Source organism: Sardina pilchardus, chromosome 5 (genome assembly GCF_963854185.1).
Source record: "Sardina pilchardus chromosome 5, fSarPil1.1, whole genome shotgun sequence".
NCBI lineage: Eukaryota > Metazoa > Chordata > Actinopteri > Clupeiformes > Clupeidae > Sardina > Sardina pilchardus.
This window is the reverse complement of record NC_084998.1, coordinates 1,464,053-1,489,052: the sequence shown is the minus strand read 5'-3', so window position 1 is coordinate 1,489,052 and position 25,000 is coordinate 1,464,053. Positions and strand designations below refer to the sequence as shown.

The 25,000-nt window shown below is 44.9% G+C and overlaps 2 protein-coding genes across 3 annotated transcripts in view; both read right to left on the bottom strand.

Moving 5' to 3' along the window:
- ovca2 (OVCA2 serine hydrolase domain containing) overlaps positions 1-6,658 on the bottom strand; it is a 15,931-nt gene extending 9,273 nt beyond the window's left edge. For both annotated transcript variants that reach the window (XM_062535526.1, XM_062535527.1), the window contains exon 1: positions 6,602-6,658. The gene's annotated coding sequence lies outside the window, so the exon portion shown is untranslated. The remainder of the gene's footprint in view (positions 1-6,601) is intronic.
- Positions 6,659-6,812: 154 nt separating this feature from the next.
- The window catches only part of haus5 (HAUS augmin-like complex, subunit 5), a 21,122-nt gene continuing 2,934 nt past the window's right edge, over positions 6,813-25,000 (bottom strand). The window contains exons 8-19 of the mRNA XM_062535927.1: positions 23,252-23,358; positions 22,522-22,576; positions 21,878-21,975; positions 21,141-21,198; positions 18,694-18,827; positions 14,316-14,478; positions 13,422-13,502; positions 12,021-12,166; positions 11,574-11,670; positions 10,701-10,839; positions 8,983-9,115; positions 6,813-8,275 (exon numbers count right to left, since the gene is read on the bottom strand). Coding sequence (XP_062391911.1) covers positions 8,167-8,275; positions 8,983-9,115; positions 10,701-10,839; positions 11,574-11,670; positions 12,021-12,166; positions 13,422-13,502; positions 14,316-14,478; positions 18,694-18,827; positions 21,141-21,198; positions 21,878-21,975; positions 22,522-22,576; positions 23,252-23,358 — 1,320 coding nt within the window. The 3' untranslated portion in view covers positions 6,813-8,166. The remainder of the gene's footprint in view (positions 8,276-8,982; positions 9,116-10,700; positions 10,840-11,573; positions 11,671-12,020; positions 12,167-13,421; positions 13,503-14,315; positions 14,479-18,693; positions 18,828-21,140; positions 21,199-21,877; positions 21,976-22,521; positions 22,577-23,251; positions 23,359-25,000) is intronic.

Below are 25,000 nucleotides of genomic sequence, written 5' to 3'. Positions count from 1 at the left end.
AGGATTCCATTTCACCCCCCTTTTATATGTGCACAACTTATTGTTTTCACAGCCACACAATTTGAAGTTCAACAGTGTATGTCAATGGCAGGCCTATTATGTGACTCGGTACACGCTTAGTATGGCCTAGTACCCACAAAGGCGAATTCGGTATAAACATCTATATATTTTCTGAAAGTAGACCTTCTAAGGATTCCATTTCACCCCCCTTTTATATATGCACAACTTATTGTTTTCACAGCCACACAATTTGAAGTTCAACAGTGTATGTCAATGGCAGGCCTATATTATGTGACTCGGTACACCTTTGGTATGGCCTGGTACCCACAAAGGCGAATTCGGTATAAACATCTATATATTTTCTGAAAGTAGACCTTCTAAGGATTCCATTTCACCCCCCTTTTATGTGTGCACAACTTATTGTTTTCACAGCCACACAATTTGAAGTTCAACAGTGTATGTCAATGGCAGGCCTATTATGTGACTCGGTACACGCTTAGTATGGCCTGGTACCCACAAAGGCGAATTCGGTATAAACATCTATATATTTTCTGAAAGTAGACCTTCTAAGGATTCCATTTCACCCCCCTTTTATATATGCACAACTTATTGTTTTCACAGCCACACAATTTGAAGTTCAACAGTGTATGTCAATGGCAGGCCTATATTATGTGACTCGGTACACCTTTGGTATGGCCTGGTACCCACAAAGGCGAATTCGGTATAAACCACTATATATTTTCTGAAAGTAGACCTTCTAAGGATTCCATTTCACCCCCCTTTTATATATGCACAACTTATTGTTTTCACAGCCACACAATTTGAAGTTCAACAGTGTATGTCAATGGCAGGCCTATATTATGTGACTCGGTACACCTTTGGTATGGCCTGGTACCCACAAAGGCGAATTCGGTATAAACATCTATATATTTTCTGAAAGTAGACCTTCTAAGGATTCCATTTCACCCCCCTTTTATATGTGCACAACTTATTGTTTTCACAGCCACACAATTTGAAGTTCAACAGTGTATGTCAATGGCAGGCCTATTATGTGACTCGGTACACGCTTAGTATGGCCTGGTACCCACAAAGGCGAATTCGGTATAAACATCTATATATTTTCTGAAAGTAGACCTTCTAAGGATTCCATTTCACCCCCCTTTTATATATGCACAACTTATTGTTTTCACAGCCACACAATTTGAAGTTCAACAGTGTATGTCAATGGCAGGCCTATATTATGTGACTCGGTACACCTTTGGTATGGCCTGGTACCCACAAAGGCGAATTCGGTATAAACATCTATATATTTTCTGAAAGTAGACCTTCTAAGGATTCCATTTCACCCCCCTTTTATATGTGCACAACTTATTGTTTTCACAGCCACACAATTTGAAGTTCAACAGTGTATGTCAATGGCAGGCCTATTATGTGACTCGGTACACGCTTAGTATGGCCTGGTACCCACAAAGGCGAATTCGGTATAAACATCTATATATTTTCTGAAAGTAGACCTTCTAAGGATTCCATTTCACCCCCCTTTTATATATGCACAACTTATTGTTTTCACAGCCACACAATTTGAAGTTCAACAGTGTATGTCAATGGCAGGCCTATATTATGTGACTCGGTACACCTTTGGTATGGCCTGGTGCCCACAAAGGCGAATTCGGTATAAACATCTATATATTTTCTGAAAGTAGACCTTCTAAGGATTCCATTTCACCCCCCTTTTATATATGCACAACTTATTGTTTTCACAGCCACACAATTTGAAGTTCAACAGTGTATGTCAATGGCAGGCCTATATTATGTGACTCGGTACACCTTTGGTATGGCCTGGTACCCACAAAGGCGAATTCGGTATAAACATCTATATATCTTCTGAAAGTAGACCTTCTAAGGATTCCATTTCACCCCCCTTTTATATGTGCACAACTTATTGTTTTCACAGCCACACAATTTGAAGTTCAACAGTGTATGTCAATGGCAGGCCTATTATGTGACTCGGTACACGCTTAGTATGGCCTGGTACCCACAAAGGCGAATTCGGTATAAACATCTATATATTTTCTGAAAGTAGACCTTCTAAGGATTCCATTTCACCCCCCTTTTATATATGCACAACTTATTGTTTTCACAGCCACACAATTTGAAGTTCAACAGCTGTGTGTCAAAGTAACGCTTAGTATGTGACTCGGTACACCTTTGGTATGGCCTGGTACCCACAAAGGCGAATTCGGTATAAACATCTATATATTTTCTGAAAGTAGACCTTCTAAGGATTCTATTTCACCCCCCTTTTATATATGCACAACTTATTGTTTTCACAGCCACACAATTTGAAGTTCAACAGCTGTGTGTCAAAGTAACGCTTAGTATGTGACTCGGTACACCTTTGGTATGGCCTGGTACCCACAAAGGCGAATTCGGTATAAACATCTATATATTTTCTGAAAGTAGACCTTCTAAGGATTCTATTTCACCCCCCTTTTACATATGCACAACTTATTGTTTTCATAGCCACACAAATTGAAGTTCAACAGCTGTGTGTCAAAGTAACGCTTTGTATGTGACTCGGTACACGCTTAGTATGGCCTGGTACCCACAAAGGCGAATTCGGTATAAACATCTATATATTTTCTGAAAGTAGACCTTCTAAGGATTCCATTTCACCCCCCTTTTACATATGCACAACTTATTGTTTTCACAGCCACACAATTTGAAGTTCAACAGCTGTGTGTCAATGGCAGGCTTATTATGTGACTCGGTACACCCTTGGTATGGCCTGGTACCCACAAAGGCGAATTCGGTATAAACAACTATATATTTTCTGAAAGTAGACCTTCTAAGGATTCCATTTCACCCCCCTTTTATATATGCACAACTTATTGTTTTCACAGCCACACAATTTGAAGTTCAACAGTGTATGTCAATGGCAGGCCTATATTATGTGACTCGGTACACCTTTGGTATGGCCTGGTACCCACAAAGGCGAATTCGGTATAAACATCTATATATTTTCTGAAAGTAGACCTTCTAAGGATTCCATTTCACCCCCCTTTTATATGTGCACAACTTATTGTTTTCACAGCCACACAATTTGAAGTTCAACAGTGTATGTCAATGGCAGGCCTATTATGTGACTCGGTACACGCTTAGTATGGCCTAGTACCCACAAAGGCGAATTCGGTATAAACATCTATATATTTTCTGAAAGTAGACCTTCTAAGGATTCCATTTCACCCCCCTTTTATATATGCACAACTTATTGTTTTCACAGCCACACAATTTGAAGTTCAACAGTGTATGTCAATGGCAGGCCTATATTATGTGACTCGGTACACCTTTGGTATGGCCTGGTACCCACAAAGGCGAATTCGGTATAAACATCTATATATTTTCTGAAAGTAGACCTTCTAAGGATTCCATTTCACCCCCCTTTTATGTGTGCACAACTTATTGTTTTCACAGCCACACAATTTGAAGTTCAACAGTGTATGTCAATGGCAGGCCTATTATGTGACTCGGTACACGCTTAGTATGGCCTGGTACCCACAAAGGCGAATTCGGTATAAACATCTATATATTTTCTGAAAGTAGACCTTCTAAGGATTCCATTTCACCCCCCTTTTATATATGCACAACTTATTGTTTTCACAGCCACACAATTTGAAGTTCAACAGTGTATGTCAATGGCAGGCCTATATTATGTGACTCGGTACACCTTTGGTATGGCCTGGTACCCACAAAGGCGAATTCGGTATAAACCACTATATATTTTCTGAAAGTAGACCTTCTAAGGATTCCATTTCACCCCCCTTTTATATATGCACAACTTATTGTTTTCACAGCCACACAATTTGAAGTTCAACAGTGTATGTCAATGGCAGGCCTATATTATGTGACTCGGTACACCTTTGGTATGGCCTGGTACCCACAAAGGCGAATTCGGTATAAACATCTATATATTTTCTGAAAGTAGACCTTCTAAGGATTCCATTTCACCCCCCTTTTATATGTGCACAACTTATTGTTTTCACAGCCACACAATTTGAAGTTCAACAGTGTATGTCAATGGCAGGCCTATTATGTGACTCGGTACACGCTTAGTATGGCCTGGTACCCACAAAGGCGAATTCGGTATAAACATCTATATATTTTCTGAAAGTAGACCTTCTAAGGATTCCATTTCACCCCCCTTTTATATATGCACAACTTATTGTTTTCACAGCCACACAATTTGAAGTTCAACAGTGTATGTCAATGGCAGGCCTATATTATGTGACTCGGTACACCTTTGGTATGGCCTGGTACCCACAAAGGCGAATTCGGTATAAACATCTATATATTTTCTGAAAGTAGACCTTCTAAGGATTCCATTTCACCCCCCTTTTATATGTGCACAACTTATTGTTTTCACAGCCACACAATTTGAAGTTCAACAGTGTATGTCAATGGCAGGCCTATTATGTGACTCGGTACACGCTTAGTATGGCCTGGTACCCACAAAGGCGAATTCGGTATAAACATCTATATATTTTCTGAAAGTAGACCTTCTAAGGATTCCATTTCACCCCCCTTTTATATATGCACAACTTATTGTTTTCACAGCCACACAATTTGAAGTTCAACAGTGTATGTCAATGGCAGGCCTATATTATGTGACTCGGTACACCTTTGGTATGGCCTGGTGCCCACAAAGGCGAATTCGGTATAAACATCTATATATTTTCTGAAAGTAGACCTTCTAAGGATTCCATTTCACCCCCCTTTTATATATGCACAACTTATTGTTTTCACAGCCACACAATTTGAAGTTCAACAGTGTATGTCAATGGCAGGCCTATATTATGTGACTCGGTACACCTTTGGTATGGCCTGGTACCCACAAAGGCGAATTCGGTATAAACATCTATATATCTTCTGAAAGTAGACCTTCTAAGGATTCCATTTCACCCCCCTTTTATATGTGCACAACTTATTGTTTTCACAGCCACACAATTTGAAGTTCAACAATGGCAGGCCTATTATGTGACTCGGTACACGCTTAGTATGGCCTGGTACCCACAAAGGCGAATTCGGTATAAACATCTATATATTTTCTGAAAGTAGACCTTCTAAGGATTCCATTTCACCCCCCTTTTATATATGCACAACTTATTGTTTTCACAGCCACACAATTTGAAGTTCAACAGCTGTGTGTCAAAGTAACGCTTAGTATGTGACTCGGTACACCTTTGGTACGGCCTGGTACCCACAAAGGCGAATTCGGTATAAACATCTATATATTTTCTGAAAGTAGACCTTCTAAGGATTCCATTTCACCCCCCTTTTACATATGCACAACTTATTGTTTTCACAGCCACACAATTTGAAGTTCAACAGCTGTGTGTCAATGGCAGGCTTATTATGTGACTCAGTACACCCTTGGTATGGCCTGGTACCCACAAAGGCGAATTCGGTATAAACAACTATATATTTTCTGAAAGTAGACCTTCTAAGGATTCCATTACACCCCCCTTTTATATATGCACAACTTATTGTTTTCACAGCCACACAATTTGAAGTTCAACAGTGTATGTCAATGGCAGGCCTATTATGTGACTCGGTACACCTTTGGTATGGCCTGGTACCCACAAAGGTGAATTCTGTATAAACATCTATATATTTTCTGAAAGTAGACCTTCTAAGGATTCCATTTCACCCCCCTTTTATATGTGCACAACTTATTGTTTTCACAGCCACACAAATTGAAGTTCAACAGCTGTGTGTCAAAGTAACGCTTAGTATGTGACTCGGTACACGCTTAGTATGGCCTGGTACCCACAAAGGCGAATTCGGTATAAACATCTATATATTTTCTGAAAGTAGACCTTTTAAGGATTCCATTTCACCCCCCTTTTACATATGCACAACTTATTGTTTTCACAGCCACACAATTTGAAGTTCAACAGCTGTGTGTCAAAGTAACGCTTAGTATGTGACTCGGTACACGCTTAGTATGTCCTGGTACCCACAAAGGCGAATTGGGTATAAACATCTATATATTTTCTGAAAGTAGACCTTCTAAGGATTCCATTACACCCCCCTTTTATATATGCACAACTTATTGTTTTCACAGCCACACAATTTGAAGTTCAACAGCTGTGTGTCAATGGCAGGCCATTATGTGACTCACTACACACTTAGTTTGACCTGGTACCCACAAAGGTACCCACAAAGGCAGAATTGGTAGCCTATAGATTTCTGCAATATTATAGTGCATGTTATAAACCCACCTTTTAAATAAGCACAACGTTATAGTTTTATCAGCTTCACAGTTTTAATTGAACACTAGGCAATAAGGTAGATAAGGCACATTCAAAAATACATTCTAAATAACATTCTAAGGTGTATTTTCGATTTAAATGTCTTATTTAATTATTTTCTAACTTTACCTTCCTTTGGTAACGCAATACAGTTTTAAATTAATAATTGTCGTCCTCATGAATTGAAAAAGCAATGAATATGTTCTGACTTTTATTTTGAAAGATTCGCGAATGGCGGCCATATTGGATTTTTCTTTACTGTCGCTAGTTTCACACTACTCACTTGGAAGCCTTGCGCATGTGTCTATGGTTTGAGTTTGACAGGAATACATCTATGAAAATAGATGGTCTCCCCCTACAGGCGTGGAAGTGCAGAGACTCATATGCAGAAATTAATGCTGTTTATGTGTAAATAATATGTGTAAATATTTTAAGATTCAAGACGTTAAAGCTGAAACCAATAAAAATAATTTTGAAAGATTCAAGACGTTAAAAACAATGTTATTGCATAATTTCAGATATGTTTATTTCAATGTACTGTACAATGACTAAAATGACAAGCATCCTTTAAGCAAAGACTTTGTATTAAAGTGTTAATCTGGGCAAGGCTGTTATTTTCTACATCAAGCAATACTACATTTAGCATACAGTTTAAAACAGTACAGGCATGTTTTATATATAGATCAAGCAATAGCACATTTAGCATACAGTTTAAAACAGCACAGGCATGTTTTATATATAGATCAAGCAATAGCACATTTAGCATACAGTTTAAAACAGTACAGGCATGTTTTATATATAGATCAAGCAATAGCACATTTAGCATACAGTTTAAAACAGCACAGGCATGTTTTATATATAGATCAAGCAATAGCACATTTAGCATACAGTTTAAAACAGTACAGGCATGTTTTATATATAGATCAAGCAATAGTACATTTAGCATACAGTTTAAAACAGCACAGGCATGTTTTGACAAGTCTTGGCATTGCCACGGTGCCATCTGTATCTAGCCACAGAAGCTGGTGTCAGTCACAGACAGATCATCGTCTCTAAACTAGATCATCGTCTCTAGACTAGATCATCGTCTCTAAACTAGATCATCGTCTCTAAACTAGATCATCGTCTCTAAACTAGATCAGCAGATTTCACGTGTAGTGGACACGGCGGACATCGTGCTACATGACCGCCCTATTGGCTAGCATCACTGCAGCACATGCTACATGACCGCCCTATTGGCTAGCATCACTGCAGCACATGCTACATGACCGCCCTATTGGCTAGCATCACTGCAGCACGTGCTACATGACCGCCCTATTGGCTAGCATCACTGCAGCACGTGCTACATGACCGCCCTATTGGCTAGCATCACTGCAGCACGTGCTACATGACCGCCCTATTGGCTAGCATCACTGCAGCACGTGCTGCTTCATACAAATGTAGACACACATGTCAGCCATCGCTGTGTACGTGTTGCTATATGGCACGTTTAGACTGCGTCGGCCATCGCTGTGTACGTGTTGCTATATGGCACGTTTAGACTGCGTCGGCCATCGCTGTGTACGTGTTGCTATATGGCACGTTTAGACTGCGTCGGCCATCGCTGTGTACGTGTTGCTATATGGCACGTTTAGACTGCGTCCGCCATCGCTGTGTACGTGTTGCTATATGGAACGTTTAGACTGCGTCGGCCATCGCTGTGTACGTGTTGCTATATGGAACGTTTAGACTGCGTCGGCCATCGCTGTGTACGTGTTGCTATATGGAACGTTTAGACTGCGTTGGCCATCGCTGTGTACGTGTTGCTATATGGAACGTTTAGACTGCGTTGGCCGTCGCTGTGTACGTGTTGCTTTTAGACGTCATGCTTCTTGGTGGCCCTCTTCCAGCGGTAGAGCCACTGCAGGAAGCTCTTCCCCTCCACACACTCGTCCGGCAGCGCAAACTGGGCCGGCTGCTCCCACCTGCACACACACATCAGGAAGAGCCATCAGCTGGATCTGACACACACACACACATGCTGATTTACGTCACATCAGGAAGAGCCATCAGCTGGATCGGCACACATCAGGAAGAGCCAACAGTTGGATCTGAGAGATTTTCTTTACGTCACACCTTCTCTTGACCCTTTGTCTCGGCCACACAAATGGCTGAACAGAATGTTTATGATAAGCAGACAGATCGCCAAACTACTTGCTCACCTCAGAAGAGGCAGCTTAATCAAACTTCATTCTGCCGTAATAATCAAGGAATGTTGCGAGCGTACCGTAGACACAGTGAGATCACGCAGCACCTGAAAATAGTCCCCATAGGCAACAAACAATTTGTACGGGGACTATTTTCAGGTGCTGCAGAGGAAAGGCAAGAGTCAATTATTTTGCTCTAGGGGAGGTAGAAAATGAGCTTAATTCCCCACATGGTACAATATCTCTTTAAGCAGGTTTATTACTAAACCACACACACTGAATCCCCTCAGGCTGAGTGTGTGTGTGTACACCACACCAGTGAACCCCCCCAGGTAGTGCGTGTGTGTGTGTGTGTGTGTGTGTGTACGGTGCACCAGTGTGTGATGGCAGCTGTTCAGGCCCTTGTTGCAGTGCTGCAGGGCCACAGTGTGTGTGTGTGTGTGTGTGTGTGTGTGTGTGTGTGTGTGTGTGTGTGTGTGGCGCACCAGTGTGTGATGGCTGTCCTGACTTGGCCGCAGCTGTCCAGGCCCTTGTTGCAGTGCTGCAGGGCCTCAGTGGCGCGGGGCAACAGCACCCTCTGCAGGTCATCGTCCACACTGCGCACCCTCTCCATCAGGGCTGCAACACACACACACACACAGTGAGACACAGTGAGACACAGCATCAATGAACAGAGGGAGGAAGAGAGGAAGAGAGAGGAAGAGAGAGGAAGAGAGAGGAAGAGAGAGGAAGGGAGGGAGAGAGGAAGAGAGAGGAAGAGAGAGGAAGGGAGGGAGAGAGGAAGAGAGAGGAAGAGAGAGGAAGGGAGGGAGAGAGGAAGAGAGAGGAAGAGAGAGAAACAGAATGCACCCTTTCCACAAAGGCTGAATCAGAGAAGTGACACAGAGAAGAGAACACCAATGAGAGAGAAGAGAAGAGAACACCAATGAGAGAGAAGAGAAGAGAACACCAATGAGAGAGAAGAGAACACCAATGAGAGAGAAGAGAAGAGAACACCAATGAGAGAAGAGAAGAGAACACCAATGAGAGAGAAGAGAACACCAATGAGAGAGAAGAGAAGAGAACACCAATGAGAGAGAAGAGAAGAGAACACCAATGAGAGAGAAGAGAAGAGAACACCAATGAGAGAGAAGAGAACACCAATGAGAGAGAAGAGAACACCAATGAGAGAGAAGAGAAGAGAACACCAATGAGAGAAGAGAAGAGAACACCAATGAGAGAGAAGAGAACACCAATGAGAGAGAAGAGAACACCAATGAGAGAAGAGAACACCAATGAGAGAAGAGAACACCAATGAGAGAGAAGAGAAGAGAACACCAATGAGAGAAGAGAACACCAATGAGAGAGAAGAGAAGAGAACACCAATGAGAGAGAAGAGAACACCAATGAGAGAAGAGAACACCAATGAGAGAAGAGAACACCAATGAGAGAGAAGAGAACACCAATGAGAGAAGAGAACACCAATGAGAGAGAAGAGAAGAGAACACCAATGAGAGAGAAGAGAAGAGAACACCAATGAGAGAGAAGAGAACACCAATGAGAGAAGAGAACACCAATGAGAGAAGAGAACACCAATGAGAGAGAAGAGAAGAGAACACCAATGAGAGAGAAGAGAAGAGAACACCAATGAGAGAGAAGAGAACACCAATGAGAGAAGAGAAGAGAACACCAATGAGAGAGAAGAGAAGAGAACACCAATGAGAGAGAAGAGAACACCAATGAGAGAGAAGAGAACACCAATGAGAGAAGAGAAGAGAACACCAATGAGAGAAGAGAACACCAATGAGAGAGAAGAGTAGAGAACACCAATGAGAGAAGAGAACACCAATGAGAGAGAAGAGAACACCAATGAGAGAAGAGAAGAGAACACCAATGAGAGAAGAGAACACCAATGAGAGAAGAGAACACCAATGAGAGAGAAGAGAACACCAATGAGAGAGAAGAGAAGAGAACACCAATGAGAGAGAAGAGAACACCAATGAGAGAGAAGAGAACACCAATGAGAGAGAAGAGAACACCAATGAGAGAGAAGAGAAGAGAACACCAATGAGAGAGAAGAGAACACCAATGAGAGAGAAGAGAAGAGAACACCAATGAGAGAGAAGAGAAGAGAACACCAATGAGAGAAGATCGAGCCCGATATGAGGGTCCAAGAGGCGCTGCTGCTGCTGCTGTGGTGTGGTGTGATGTGGTGTGCTGTTACCCTGGGTGTCGGGCGCGGGCAGCTGGGCGATGGCTTTGCGTACGGCTGCCGTGGAGGAGGAGAGGAGCAGGAGGGCGTTTCTACGGCGACGCAGCTCTACGCGCTGGAGAACCACGTGGCTCAGGAGCTCCGCTGGGTTCTGGAACACAAACAGAACATGAGCCTCCAGAACCGCAGAACCCTCGCAGAACCGGTTCTCATCCTCTTCAGGGCTCAGGCTCCCCAACGGTCAAACCAGAACGCCAAGCACACCAACCTATGGCTACTGATGACCAAGTACAGCATACACATTACCATAGGAGTACATCACACACATTACATCACACACATTACATCACACACATTACATCACACACATTATATAGGCTAGAACAGGGGTGCTCATTCTCATGCCATATTTTCTATACAGTGTCAATGAGCTGAGAGCACAGCGATGGGCCTGTGCTCATGAGACCACAGCGATAGATATACAGTAGGCAACTCCAACAACAAAACGTGCTCAACTCATTTGGCGGTCAAATGTTGTGTTTTGGACCACTCTGACATCTTTCCGTGCAGTTCTTCCCAAAGCCATTATTATTGTTCTGACCTGACAGCGTGAGAATGAAATCACCAGATGAAAATGCTGCAGCAGTTGTGAGCATCACAGGAGACCTCATGAGAGTAGTGAAGCAGAGGGCAGAAGCAGAGTGATCTAGGACCTGCACGCTGCCTCTGAGCCCAGCCCACACTGCTCCTACACACAGCAGCTACCGGGGTTAGCATGGCAGTGTGTGTGTGTGTGTGTGTGTGTGTGTGTGTGTGTGCGTGTGCGTGTGCGTGTGCGTGTGTGTGCGTGCGTGTAGGGTGCTATGAGGTGCTGCTGTACCCCACCTTGTACAGTGGGAAACCCAGACTGCTGCACAGCTTCAGGAATCGTGGAGTGTTGATCCGATAAATGGAGAGTTGGCAGGCAGGAACCTTCTGACCTCTGAGGGGCGGACACAAGCACATCCCACTCATAAGAACAGGACACAAGCACATCCCACTCATAACAGGACACAAGCACATCCCACTCATAACAGGACACAAGCACATCCCACTCATAAGCACATCCCACTCATAACAGGACACAAGCACATCCCACTCATGACAACAGGACACATCTCACCAGATATCAACTCACAAGAACAAGACACATCTCACCAGATCTCAACTCATAAGAACAAGACACATCTCACACAGATCAACTCATAAGAACAAGACACATTTCACACAGATCTCAACTCATAAGAACAAGACACATCTCAGATCTCAATAACATGCAAGTCATAGACCTACCCGCTGAGTTCCCTGCAGTCCAGGGCGGTCATCGGCACACTCCCAAACTGCCGCGCCTCCACCAGCACCTGACTGCAGAGGGCGCCAGTGAGCTCCACGATCTGCTCATACAGGGGCAGCAGGCTGGAACTCAGGAACTGCCTGATCTGCGCGCACACACACACACGAGAGAGAGAGAGATCAGCTCATACAGGGGGAGCAGGCTGGATCCCAGGAACTGCCTGATCTGCACACACACACACACACACACTTCTCTGTGTATTCAGTAGTGTGTGGGTGTGTATTCAGTAGTGTGTGAGTGTGTATTCAGTAGTGTTTGAGCGTGTATTCATTATTCAGTAGTGTGTGAGTGTGTATTCAGTATTCAGTAGTGTGTGAGTGTGTATTCGGTATTCAGTAGTGTGTATTCAGTACCGTGTGCGTGTGTATTCAGTAGAGTGTGCATGTGTATTCAGTAGTGTGTGCGTGTGTATTATGTATTCAGTAGAGTGTGCGTGTGTATTCAGTAGTGTGTGCGTGTGTATTCTGTATTCAGTACAGTGTGCGTGTGTATTCAGTAGAGTGTGAGTGTGTATTCAGAAGTTTGTGCGTGTGTATTCAGTACCGTGTGAGTGTGTATTCAGTATTCAGTACCGTGTGAGGGTGTATTCAGTAGAGTGTGCATGTGTATTCAGTAGAGTGTGAGTGTGTATTCAGTACAGTGTGAGTGTGTATTCAGTAGAGTGTGCGTGTGTATTCAGTAGTGTGTGCGTGTGTATTCAGTAGTGTGTGCGTGTGTATTCAGTACAGTGTGAGTGTGTATTCAGTAGAGTGTGCGTGTGTATTCAGTATTCAGTACCGTGTGAGGGTGTACTTCAGTAGTGTGTGTGTGTGTATTCAGTATTCAGTATTCAGTACCGTGTGAGGGTGTACTCAGTAGTGTGTGAGTGTGTATTCAGTATTCAGTAGTGTGTGAGTGTGTATTCAGTATTGAGTAGTGTGCGTGCTTGTGCATTCAGTAGTGTGAGTGTGTATTCAGTAGTGTGAGTGTGTATTCAGTAGTGTGAGTGTGTATTCAGTACCGTGTGCGTGTGTATTCAGTAGTGTGTGCGTGTGTATTCAGTACTGTGTGTATTCAGTAGTGTGTGAGTGTGTATTCAGTATTCAGTACCGCATGCGTGTGTATTCAGTACCGTGTGAGGGTGTACTCAGTGTGAGTGTGTATTCAGTATTCAGTAGTGTGTGTGTGTGTATTCAGTAGTGTGTGTGTGTGTATTCAGTAGTGTGTGCGTGTGTATTCAGTAGTGTGTGCGTGTGTATTCAGTAGTGTGTGCGTGTGTATTCATAATTCAGTAGTGTGTGTGTGTGTATTCAGAAGTGTGTGTGTGTGTATTCAGTAGTGTGTGCGTGTGTATTCAGTACCTCAGCGCGCATGTGGACCAGCTCCCTCTGTGTAATGGAGATCCCGGTGATGAGGTCTTGGACATTCTTCTGCCTGGTTACCTAGGACACCAAAGAGATGCTCAAGAGATGCTCGGAGTCTGAACGGTCGGAGAGGACCATGGGAGTCCGTTTCTGGGACTGTTTCTAATTAATGCCATTAAAACATACATGGATGTAAGACACTAGGGCCCAGCCTGCTACCTTGTTGTTGGTTCTTTTCACTACATAATTTCTAAAAATGTCTGTTGTTCTCATCCTCACAGACACCCCTGGACATTTTAAAACATCTTCACTGATGAGGCATTTTAAAACATCTTCACTGATGAGGCATTTTTAAAACATCTTCACTGATGAGGCATTTTTAAACATCTTCACTGATGAGGCATTTTTAAAACATCTTCACTGATGAGGCATTTTTAAAACATCTTCACTGATGAGGCATTTTCCTGCACATGCGTTTGAGTGAGCTGAAGTGCTGTTTCCATACGGATGAAGGGCGGAGTCCCATGATGCTGCTCACGCAGGGTGTGTGTGTGTGTGTGTGTGTGTGTGTGTGTGTGTGTGTGTGTGTGTGTGTGTGGTCTCACCACGGCCCGGCGGAGTCCCATGATGCTGCTGTGCTGCTGGCGCAGGGTGTGTGTGTGTGTGTGTGTGTGTGTGTGTGTGTGTGTGTGTGTGTGTGTGTGTGTGTGTGTGTGTGTGGTCTCACCACGGCCCTGCGGAGTCCCATGATGCTGCTGTGCTGCTGGCGGAGTGTGTGTGTGTGTGTGTGTGTGTGTGTGGTCTCACCACGGCCCTGCGGAGTCCCATGATGCTGCTGTGCTGCTGGTGCAGGGTGTGTGTGTGTGTGTGTGTGTGTGTGTGTGGTCTCACCACGGCCCTGCGGAGTCCCATGATGCTGCTGTGCTGCTGGCGGAGGGTGTGTGTGTGGCGCTCGGTCAGCCGGGTCTGGGCCTCCATGTGGACACACTGCTCCTGGACGCTGCGCCTCTCGGCCGCCCGGCACACACACTGCAGCCGCCGGCTCAGCGCAGCGCTGTGGACACACACACACATATATTACACACACACACACACACACACTACACACCACTCATCCTCTCCACCGCCCGGCACACACACTGCAGCCGCCGGCTCAGCGCAGCGCTGTGGACACACACACACACATATATTACACACACACACACACACACACACACACACACACACACACACACACACTGCAGCCGCCGGCTCAGCGCAGCGCTGTGGACACACACACACACACATATATTACACACACACACACACACACACACACACACAACACTCATCCTCTCCACCGCCCGGCACACACACTGCAGCCGCCGGCTCAGCAAAGCGCTGTGGACACACACACACACACATATATTACACATATATTACACACACACACACACACCACTCATCCTCTCCACCGCCCGGCACACACACTGCAGCCGCCGGCTCAGCAAAGCGCTGTGGACACACACACACACACATATATTACACATATACTACCAGGCATGAAAACGGGTCAGGGGTGAAAAAGGTGAGAAGAGTGCAACTATGCTACATTGCTACTAATCTCAGCGTCTTTTTCTAATAGAAGTTGAAGTTTCAACTAGCCCACCTGTGAAATCCCTCGGCATCTCTCCTAGGATCACTATTTCATCTGACATCTCAGACGCATCTGCGCTCACAACAGGGAGGCTATAGCCTACTTGGCGTGCGCGTTCTGTTCGTGTTGCATCTTTGTCAACAATCAGCTTCCAATGTTTATTAAACGCATAGGGGCTACATTCACGCATCCGTTGCTGATCAGACACGTTTTAAATGCGGCTCTGAAAACACCTCAAGATGTGTTAGCGTCTGCGCCTGATTTTTAAACTCAGTTGTAAATTCAATTCACCTTGACCCCCCCCCCCCCCTAAATATTTTCTCATCGGATCTGCACGAATCGTGTAAGTCACCTATTTTTTGTTCAAAACGGCGAATTCCGCCGAAAGGTGAGGAGTTTTCATGCCTTTCATGCCTGGTGGTGTGTGTGTGTGTTAGGGCTTTGACTCCGAACTTCGTTATTCGAATATAATTCGATTTTTTGAAAAATATATGATATTCGAACGAATTTTAGGCAGCTCTTAATATTCGAACCTGTTATGAGCATTATTCTTTTGTAGGCTACATGTGTTTGCATGCAAACGTTGTTTTCAGATTCAGCGGAATTCTCACATCTGGTAAAGTCGTGAATCATGAGCTCATTAGCAAGGCTATTACTAGTCATCTGGGCTCTGTAGGTGAGGTTAGCGAGTGGTTTGACTAGCCTATTCAGTTTCCCCACGTGTGTGTAAGTTTCAAGGTAAGCTAATAGTAACTTCCTCATTGGGACAGGCCCTTTTAAGTCTTGGAGATGGAAGACATTGGTATTGAGATGGTCAGTCAACTTGAATGCAAGAGATTTAATCTGTGCAGCATGCTAATCATGCTAACCGGATAATTTAGCTTGTTGTCTTCTATGCGTCATTGCTTTCACGATTGTGAATGATAGGATGCATGTCGAGGGACGGGTGTCCATTGAGCGCGCACGAGGGAGGACGAGAGAAAGCGGGCCATGGAGAATGAGTTTAGGCTACTTAAATACTGTTTGGTAAAGTCCTATGCATAGTGCCTCCACCCGAGCAGCGTTATGTTGGTGCAATCAAGCTTCCAGGGATATTGTTTTCATGGAGACAGACGCGGTGTGCACGGAGTGGAGGGGCTGTGTACGTGTGTGTGTGTGTGTGTGTGTGTGTGTGTGTGAATGCGTGTGTGTGTGAGAGAGAGACACAGACGCATGAGTGACAGAGAGACGGAGGGAGAGCACGGAAAGGAAATTCAGCTTAATGAATGCTGCGTGTTTTTCAATAGCGTAAAAATGGTCAAAATATTATTAACAAATATTCGAATACATTCGAAGTTTGATATTAATAAACAAACGAACTTCGAATATGATTTTTGGCCAAAAGTCAAAGCCCTAGTGTGTGTGTGTGTGTGTGTGTGTGGTGGTATGAGTGTGTGTGTATGGTGGTGTGTGTGTATGTGTGTGTGTGTACTGCTTGAGCTGGTCCTGGTCCTCCAGCAGCATGGTGTGTGTGTGTGTGTGAGTGTGTGTATGCTGGTGTGTGTGTGTGTGTGTGTGTGTGTGTGTGTGTGTGTGTGTGTGTGTGTGTGTGTGTGCATGCTGGTGTGTGTATGGTGGTGTGTGTGTGTGTGCGCGTACTGCTTGAGCTGGTCCTGGTCCTCCAGCAGCATGGTATGTGTATGGTGGTGTGAGTGTGTGTGTGTGTGTGTGTGTGTGTATGTGTGTATGCTGGTGTGTGTGTGTGTGTGTGTGTGTGTGTGTGTGTGTGTGTGTGTGTGTGTGTGTATGGTGGTGTGTGTGTGTGTGTGTGTGTGTGGTGTGTGTGTGTGTGTATGGTGGTGTGTGTGTGTGTGTGTGTGTGTGGTGTGTGTGTGTGTGTATGGTGGTGTGTGTGTGTGTGTGTGTGTGTGTGTGTGTATTAGGGGTGGCACGGTTTTTGAAAAATGCTCCGAACCGTGCGGTTCTCATGTCACGGTTCGGAGTGTGTTTTCGTCGTACGGTCCTACGGTTCAGGCTAGTTATGGCATGCGCAATTGATTCCCATATGTGACGACGTGTTTCCCTTACGTGCGAGAGTAGGAGTATGGAGTTTTGAGTGCTGCGCGCAAGGTTTTAGAAATGGCAAGTGCGAGAGATCATCCCTAGCGTGGTCAAACTGATGCACCTGACCCTGCTCGGGTGGAAGCATGTTCTTCCGCAACTGTAGACTATGCGTGCAACTTTACCAAACAGTAGAAGTAAATTCATTCTCCTTGGCCCGCTCTCGTGCGCGCTCAATGGACAATCGCGAACGCAATGACGCACAGAAGACGATTAGCTAAATTACTGTTAAAAACGGTTAGCATCATTAGAAGGCTATGTTGCAGACTTGATAAAAACTCTTGCATTCAAGTTGACTGACCATCTCAATACCAATGTTTTCAACTCCAAGGCTTAAATAAAAAGGGCCTGTCCCAAGGAGAAAAAGTATTAGCTTACCTTGAAACTAAAACACATGTGGGGAAACTGAACAGTCCAACCAGTAGAGTATGATGAGCTTAGCCTGCTACTTTGTTTACAATATTTTGAGGCTTCAGCCAGACAGCTGAATTTAAGAGGTGGAGTTATAATGAATAGTAGGCTATAATCTGCATAAAGCTTGCTGTTAAGAATATCAGACATGTCAGTATATAGAATGTATAAATATTTACATAATGTGTGTGTGTGTTTCAAATAAAGACAAGCTTTACATCTTGTTAAAAAATCATTCACACTATATGAAAGGAGAGCGATAAAAAGGCGATGGCAATGAAACATATGGGTGGACGACCTACATTTTGTGCTGGTGCACCATCCCTGCCAAATAAATGAAAAGATTGTTGAAATCATCAATGTCTTCCCTCTTGCTTTATCAAAATCTCAACTGAAGCTTAAAGTTTCCTCAGACAATAATGTGCTTTATGTGAAGTCAAATTCAGTTTGTGCATTATTACATGATAACTATTCTCTAAATACTCTAGCCTAATTGTGGATGATTACTGTAAGCTATATGCTGAAATATGTTTCTGGAGTGTTAAAGAGTAAAATAAAAAATAACAATAAGAACCGTACCGAACCGAAAACCGTGACCCTAAACCGTGATACGAACCGAACCGTAGATTTTGTGAACCGTGCCACCCCTAGTGTGTATGTGTGTATGCTGGTGTGTGTGTGTGTGTGTGTGTGTGTGTGTGTGTGTGTGTATGGTGGTGTGAGTGTGTGTGTGTGTATGCTGGTGTGAGTGTGTGTGTGTGTGTGTGTGTGTGTGTGTGTGTGTGTGTGTGTGTGTGCGCGTACTGCTTGAGCTGGTCCTGCTCCTCCAGCAGCATGGTGTGTGTATGGTGGTGTGTGTATGGTGGTGTGTGTGTGTGTGTGTGTGTGTGTATGTGTGCTGGTGTGTGTGTGTGTGTGTGTGTGTGTGTGTGTGTGTGTGTGTGTGTGTGTGTGTGTGTGTGTGTGTGTGTGTGTGTGTGTGTGTGTGTGTGTGTGTGTGTGTGTGTGTGTGTGCTCGTACTGCTTGAGCTGGTCCTGCTCCTCCAGCAGCATGGTGTGTGTGTGTGTGTGTGTGTGTGTATGCTGGTGTGTGTATGGTGGTGTGTGTGTGTGTGCTCGTACTGCTTGAGCTGGTCTTGGTCCTCCAGCATGGTCTCCTCGTTGAGCAGCACTCTGATGTCGTTCCGGAGCTCCTGAGTCCTGCAGCGTGTGCGGGTCAGTTCCACCACACACTCCTCAGCCTCCACCCAGGCCAACTGCACACGCATTTCAACATTAAACGCTTAAAAAAACACACACAATATACAGACTGGCATACACACAATATCATATACACACACACATACAATAGCAAACACACACACACACACACACTAGGGATGGCGAAAACTACTAATTTTCTTGACCGACCACCGAGCCTCATTAGCCGGTTGAAACCGGTTAACCGATTCGTTTAAATTACGCTATTTGAAATAACAGCCACGCAGTTATGCAACTCTGTCGCATCTCTCTGTCCCCCGCTCACCCCCGCACTTTCACTCACGTCACTGTTTTTAAAATCCCCTAGAGCGCGAAACATGAGTCCCGCAAACCAAGGAGCTTGTAAATAAGTGGAGGACAAATGGCTCCTTCGTTTCGAAATGGTTTGGGTACAAGGTGATCGCGTTGCAAATAAAGGCGTTTGTCTAGCGTTAGAAGCTCATTTGAAACTGAAATTGCCGCGGCTCACTTAAGAAAACAACAGCTCCGAGGAGACGCCTATAGTTTGAGGAAGTAGGCCTACTAACAATAATAAAGAAAGATGATCATCATTACCTTATCTGTTACCATTGCTGACCCTTCCTGAAATGTAGATGTAATGTGTTTCCAAATCTAAGCCCATCTTATGCGGAAAGTTGCTGCAACACGATAAAACCCAATGGATAAAACGGGCACCTCCAGATTGCAAAAGACGCACCGGCCAAGGCATGCGTGCGAATGTTTTTATTGGTTTATTAAGTAGCCTACAAGCAGGCGAGTTATTACAAATTGAGTGTGAGGGATAATTTGTTAACTTCACGCAAAAAAAGACCTTGGAATGAGATGGCTAGCTGTAGTAGCGTTTAGTCCACTGTCTATAATAATAGCCTAATTTAGAGATCGTTTTTTTTTTTTAACCGACTAGCGACAACTTTGATCGGCTAACGTGGATACGGTCAACCATCGGTCAAACAGTCACCGGTTAACATCCCTAACACACACACATACATACAATAACAAACTAGGGGTGGCACGGTTCACAAAATCTACGGTTCGGTTCGTATCACGGTTTTCGGTTCGGTACGGTTCTTATTGTTATTTTTTATTTTACTCTTTAACACTCCAGAAACATATTTCAGCATATAGCTTACAGTAATCATCCACAATTAGGCTAGAGTATTTAGAGAATAGTTATCATGTAATAATGCACAAACTGAATTTGACTTCACATAAAGCACATTATTGTCTGAGGAAACTTTAAGCTTCAGTTGAGATTTTGATAAAGCAAGAGGGAAGACATTGATGATTTCAACAATCTTTTCATTTATTTGGCAGGGATGGTGCACCAGCACAAAATGTAGGTCGTCCACCCATATGTTTCATTGCCATCGCCTTTTTATCGCTCTCCTTTCATATAGTGTGAATGATTTTTTAACAAGATGTAAAGCTTGTCTTTATTTGAAACACACACACATTATGTAAATATTTATACATTCTATATACTGACATGTCTGATATTCTTAACAGCAAGCTTTATGCAGATTATAGCCTACTATTCATTATAACTCCACCTCTTAAATTCAGCTGTCTGGCTGAAGCCTCAAAATATTGTAAACAAAGTAGCAGGCTAAGCTCATCATACTCTACTGGTTGGACTGTTCAGTTTCCCCACATGTGTTTTAGTTTCAAGGTAAGCTAATACTTTTTCTCCTTGGGACAGGCCCTTTTTATTTAAGCCTTGGAGTTGAAAACATTGGTATTGAGATGGTCAGTCAACTTGAATGCAAGAGTTTTTATCAAGTCTGCAACATAGCCTTCTAATGATGCTAACCGTTTTTAACAGTAATTTAGCTAATCGTCTTCTGTGCGTCATTGCGTTCACGATTGTCCATTGAGCGCGCACGAGAGCGGGCCAAGGAGAATGAATTTACTTCTACTGTTTGGTAAAGTTACACACATAGTCTACAGTTGCGGAAGAACATGCTTCCACCCGAGCAGGGTCAGGTGCATCAGTTTGACCAAGTTATAGGGATGATCTCTCGCACTTGCCATTTCTAAAACCTTGCGCGCAGCACTCAAAATTCCATACTCCTACTCTCGCACGTAAGGGAAACACGTCGTCACATATGGGAATCAATTGCGCATGCCATAACTAGCCTGAACCGTAGGACCGTACGACGAAAACACACTCCGAACCGTGACATGCGAACCGCACGGTTCGGAGCATTTTTCAAAAACCGTGCCACCCCTATAACAAACACACACACAATAACAAACACACGCACACACAATAACACACACACACACACACACACGAAGAACAGTCCAACCTGAAACAGAGTCTTGAGTGACGGTCGGTTCTCCTCTGTGTTCTGTTCCTCTGGGGACCTGCGGAATCAGCACCGGTCACTCCCCACACATGCAGCACCTGACCTGACACTCGCCGCACACTAAGCACCTGACCGGTCACTCCCCACACACTCAGTACCGGTCACTCCCCACACACTAAGCACCTGACCAGTCACTCCCCACACACTAAGCACCTGACCGGTCAATCCCCACACACTAAGCACCTGACCTGACACTCCCCACACACTAAGCACCTGACCGGTCACTCCCAGTCCCCACACACTCAGCACCTGACCGGTCACTCCCCACACACTCAGCACCTGACCAGTCACTCCCCACACATGCAGCACCTGACACTCCCCGCACACTAAGCACCTGACCGGTCACTCCCCACACACTAAGCACCTGACCGGTCACTCCCCACACACTAAGCACCTGACCGGTCACTCCCCACACACTCAGCACCTGACCGGTCACTCCCCACACACTCAGCACCTGACCGGTCACTCCCCACACACTCAGCACCTGACCGGTCACTCCCCACACCTGACCGGTCACTCCCCACACACTCAGCACCTGACCGGTCACTCCCCACACCTGACCGGTCACTCCCCACACACTCAGCACCTGACCGGTCACTCCCCACACACTCAGCACCTGACCGGTCACTCCCCACACACGCAACACCTGACCGGTCACTCCCCAGGTAGGTGCGCACCTGCGTCCAGAGAGGGCCTCCTCCGGGCCGGCCTGCTGATGGGCCAACACGTGCAGGGAGGCCAGCACATGACGAGGAGGATGGGTCTGAAGAAAGACCTGAGGAGAGAGAGAGAGAGAGGGATGGAGAGAGGGAGGGATGGAGAGAGAGGGATGAGGAGAGAGAAAGAGAGAGAGAGAGGGAGAGAGGGAGGGATGGAGAGAGAGAGAGAGAGAGAGAGAGAGAGAGGGAGGGAGGGAGGGAGAGAGAGGGATGAGGAGAGAGAAAGAGAGAGGGATGGAGAGAGAGGGATGAGGAGAGAAAAAGAGAGAGAGAGAGAGGGAGACTATTTATCCCGAAGGAAATGAAGTCACCCAGTAGCTTATCTGACGTACGGAACAAGGACTCCTCCCAGCACTGTAGGGAATACCACACGTATTTATTCTATTCTATTCTATTCTATTCTATTCTAATACTACACACCACACGACCACACAAGCATGAGGACACACGGCACAGTTACGCGCTGCACCCATGAGGATTTGACCTGCGCAGCTCTGGTCCTTATAGGAACCTTTACAGCCGTTAACCAGTCCTTATAGGAAAGATTTGTGTGTGTGTGTGTGTGCGCGTGTGTGTGCGTGTGTGTGGTGTGTGGTGTGTACCTTCACAGCGGTTAACCAGTCCTTGTAGGCAGCCTCCCTCTCAGCTGGACTCGGGCTGAAATGGGAAGAGAGAAAGATGAGAGAGGAGTGCAGGAGGATGAAGTGATGTAGGAGAGAGGAGTGCAGACAGACGGACTGCAGGAGTATGAACTGATGAAGGAGAGGAGTGCAGGAGTATGAACTGATGAAGGAGAGAGGAGGAGTGCAGGAGTATGAACTGATGAAGGAGAGAGGAGGAGTGCAGAAGTATGAACTGATGAAGGAGAGAGGAGGAGTGCAGGAGTATGAACTGATGTAGGAGAGGACTGCAGGAGTATGAACTGATGAAGGAGAGAGGAGTGCAGGAGGAGAGGAGTGCAGGAGTATGAACTGATGTAGGAGAGAGGAGTGCAGAGTATGAACTGATGTAGGAGAGAGGAGTGCAGAGTATGAACTGATGTAGGAGAGAGGAGTGCAGGAGTATGAACTGATGTAGGAGAGGAGTGCAGGAGTATGAACTGATGTAGGAGAGGAGTGCAGGAGTATGAACTGATTAAGGAGAGGAGTGCAGGAGTATGAACTGATTAAGGAGAGGAGTGCAGGAGTATGAACTGCAGGAGTGCAGGAGTATGAACTGATGGAGTGCAGGAGGGGGCTGATTTAGGGGAGAGGACTGCAGGCGTGCAGGAGTATGGAGGGGACTGCAGGAGGGTCTGACCGCCACAGCGGCAGGACAGCAGCGGCTACTCACTGGTCAGCGCATGCAGCAGCTGTGCTCTTCTGGTCGTCAGCGTCGGCCTGCGCTTGCACACTCTTCAGATAGCGGACGCGGTCCTCACACAGCTTCCTCACCTCATGCTAGGGGTCAGAGGTCAGAGAGAGACTCAGGCACAACACCTTTAATCTACAGAGTCATGTACAACACCTTTAATCTACTGAGTCAGGCACAACACCTTTAATCTACAGAGTCATGTACAACACCTTTAATCTACAGAGTCATGTACAACACCTTTAATCTACAGAGTCATGTACAACACCTTTAATCTACAGAGTCATGTACAACACCTTTAATCTACAGAGTCAGGCACAACACCTTTAATCTACAGAGTCAGGCACAACACCTTTAATCTACAGAGTCAGGCACAACACCTTTAATCTACAGAGTCAGGCACAACACCTTTAATCTACAGAGTCAGGCACAACACCTTTAATCTACAGAGTCAGGCACAACACCTTTAATCTACAGAGAGAGAGTCAGTTACAACACCTTTAATCTACAGACTCAGGCACAACACCTTTAATTCAAATTCAGGCACAACAGAGAGAGTCATGCACAACGCCTTTAATCTACAGAGTCAGGCACAACTCCTTTAATCTACAGAGTCAGACACAACACCTTTAATCTACAGTGTCAGGCACAACACCTTTAATCTACAGAGTCAGGCACAACACCTTTAATCTACAGAGAGAGAGTCAGGCACAACACCTTTAATCTACAGAGTCAGGCACAACACCTTTAATCTACAGAGTCAGACACAACACCTTTAATCTAGTCAGGCACAACACCTTTAATCTACAGAGTCAAGCACAACTCCTTTAATGTACAGAGAGAGAGTCAGGCACAACAACTTTAATCTAGTCAGGCTCAGAACCTTCTCATCTGGACATAGTTCATGTTTGACAGACTTTGCTGTTCAAGGGATCGTTCACCATCACTAGATGCTCCACATTAAGGCCCCTCGCCATCACTAGAGGCTCCACGTTAAAGAGGCCCTATGCAACTTTCTGCAGGAGACGATCGCTCTTTGTTTACATCTGGAAGTCTGAGACGAAGAACCACGCTTGCAATTTATATATTTAAATATAGCCTATACATGTATAAATATACACGCTAAAGCTGTCGGGGAAGCTCTGCAGAGAAAATGCAAGCATAAAACGAGCGAAAACGAACAACGAAACCGAAACCAGAGATGAAATCGCCAATCCTGCATAGTTCCTCTTTAAGGCCCCTCACCATCACTAGAGGCTCCATATTAAGGCCACTCACCATCACTAGAGACTCCATATTAACACCATAACATCGCTCACCATCACTAGAGACTCCATATTAACACCATAACATCGCTCACCATCACTAGATGCTCCATATTAACACCATAACACCCCTCACCATCACTAGAGGCTCCATATTAACACCATAACACCGCTCACCATCACTAGATGCTCCATATTAACACCATAACACCCCTCACCATCACTAGAGGCTCCATATTAACACCATAACATCGCTCACCATCACTAGATGCTCCATATTAACACCATAACACCCCTCACCATCACTAGAGGCTCCATATTAACACCATAACACCGCTCACCATCACTAGATGCTCCATATTAACACCATAACATCGCTCACCATCACTAGATGCTCCATATTAACACCATAACATCGCTCACCATCACTAGATGCTCCATATTAACACCATAACATCGCTCACCA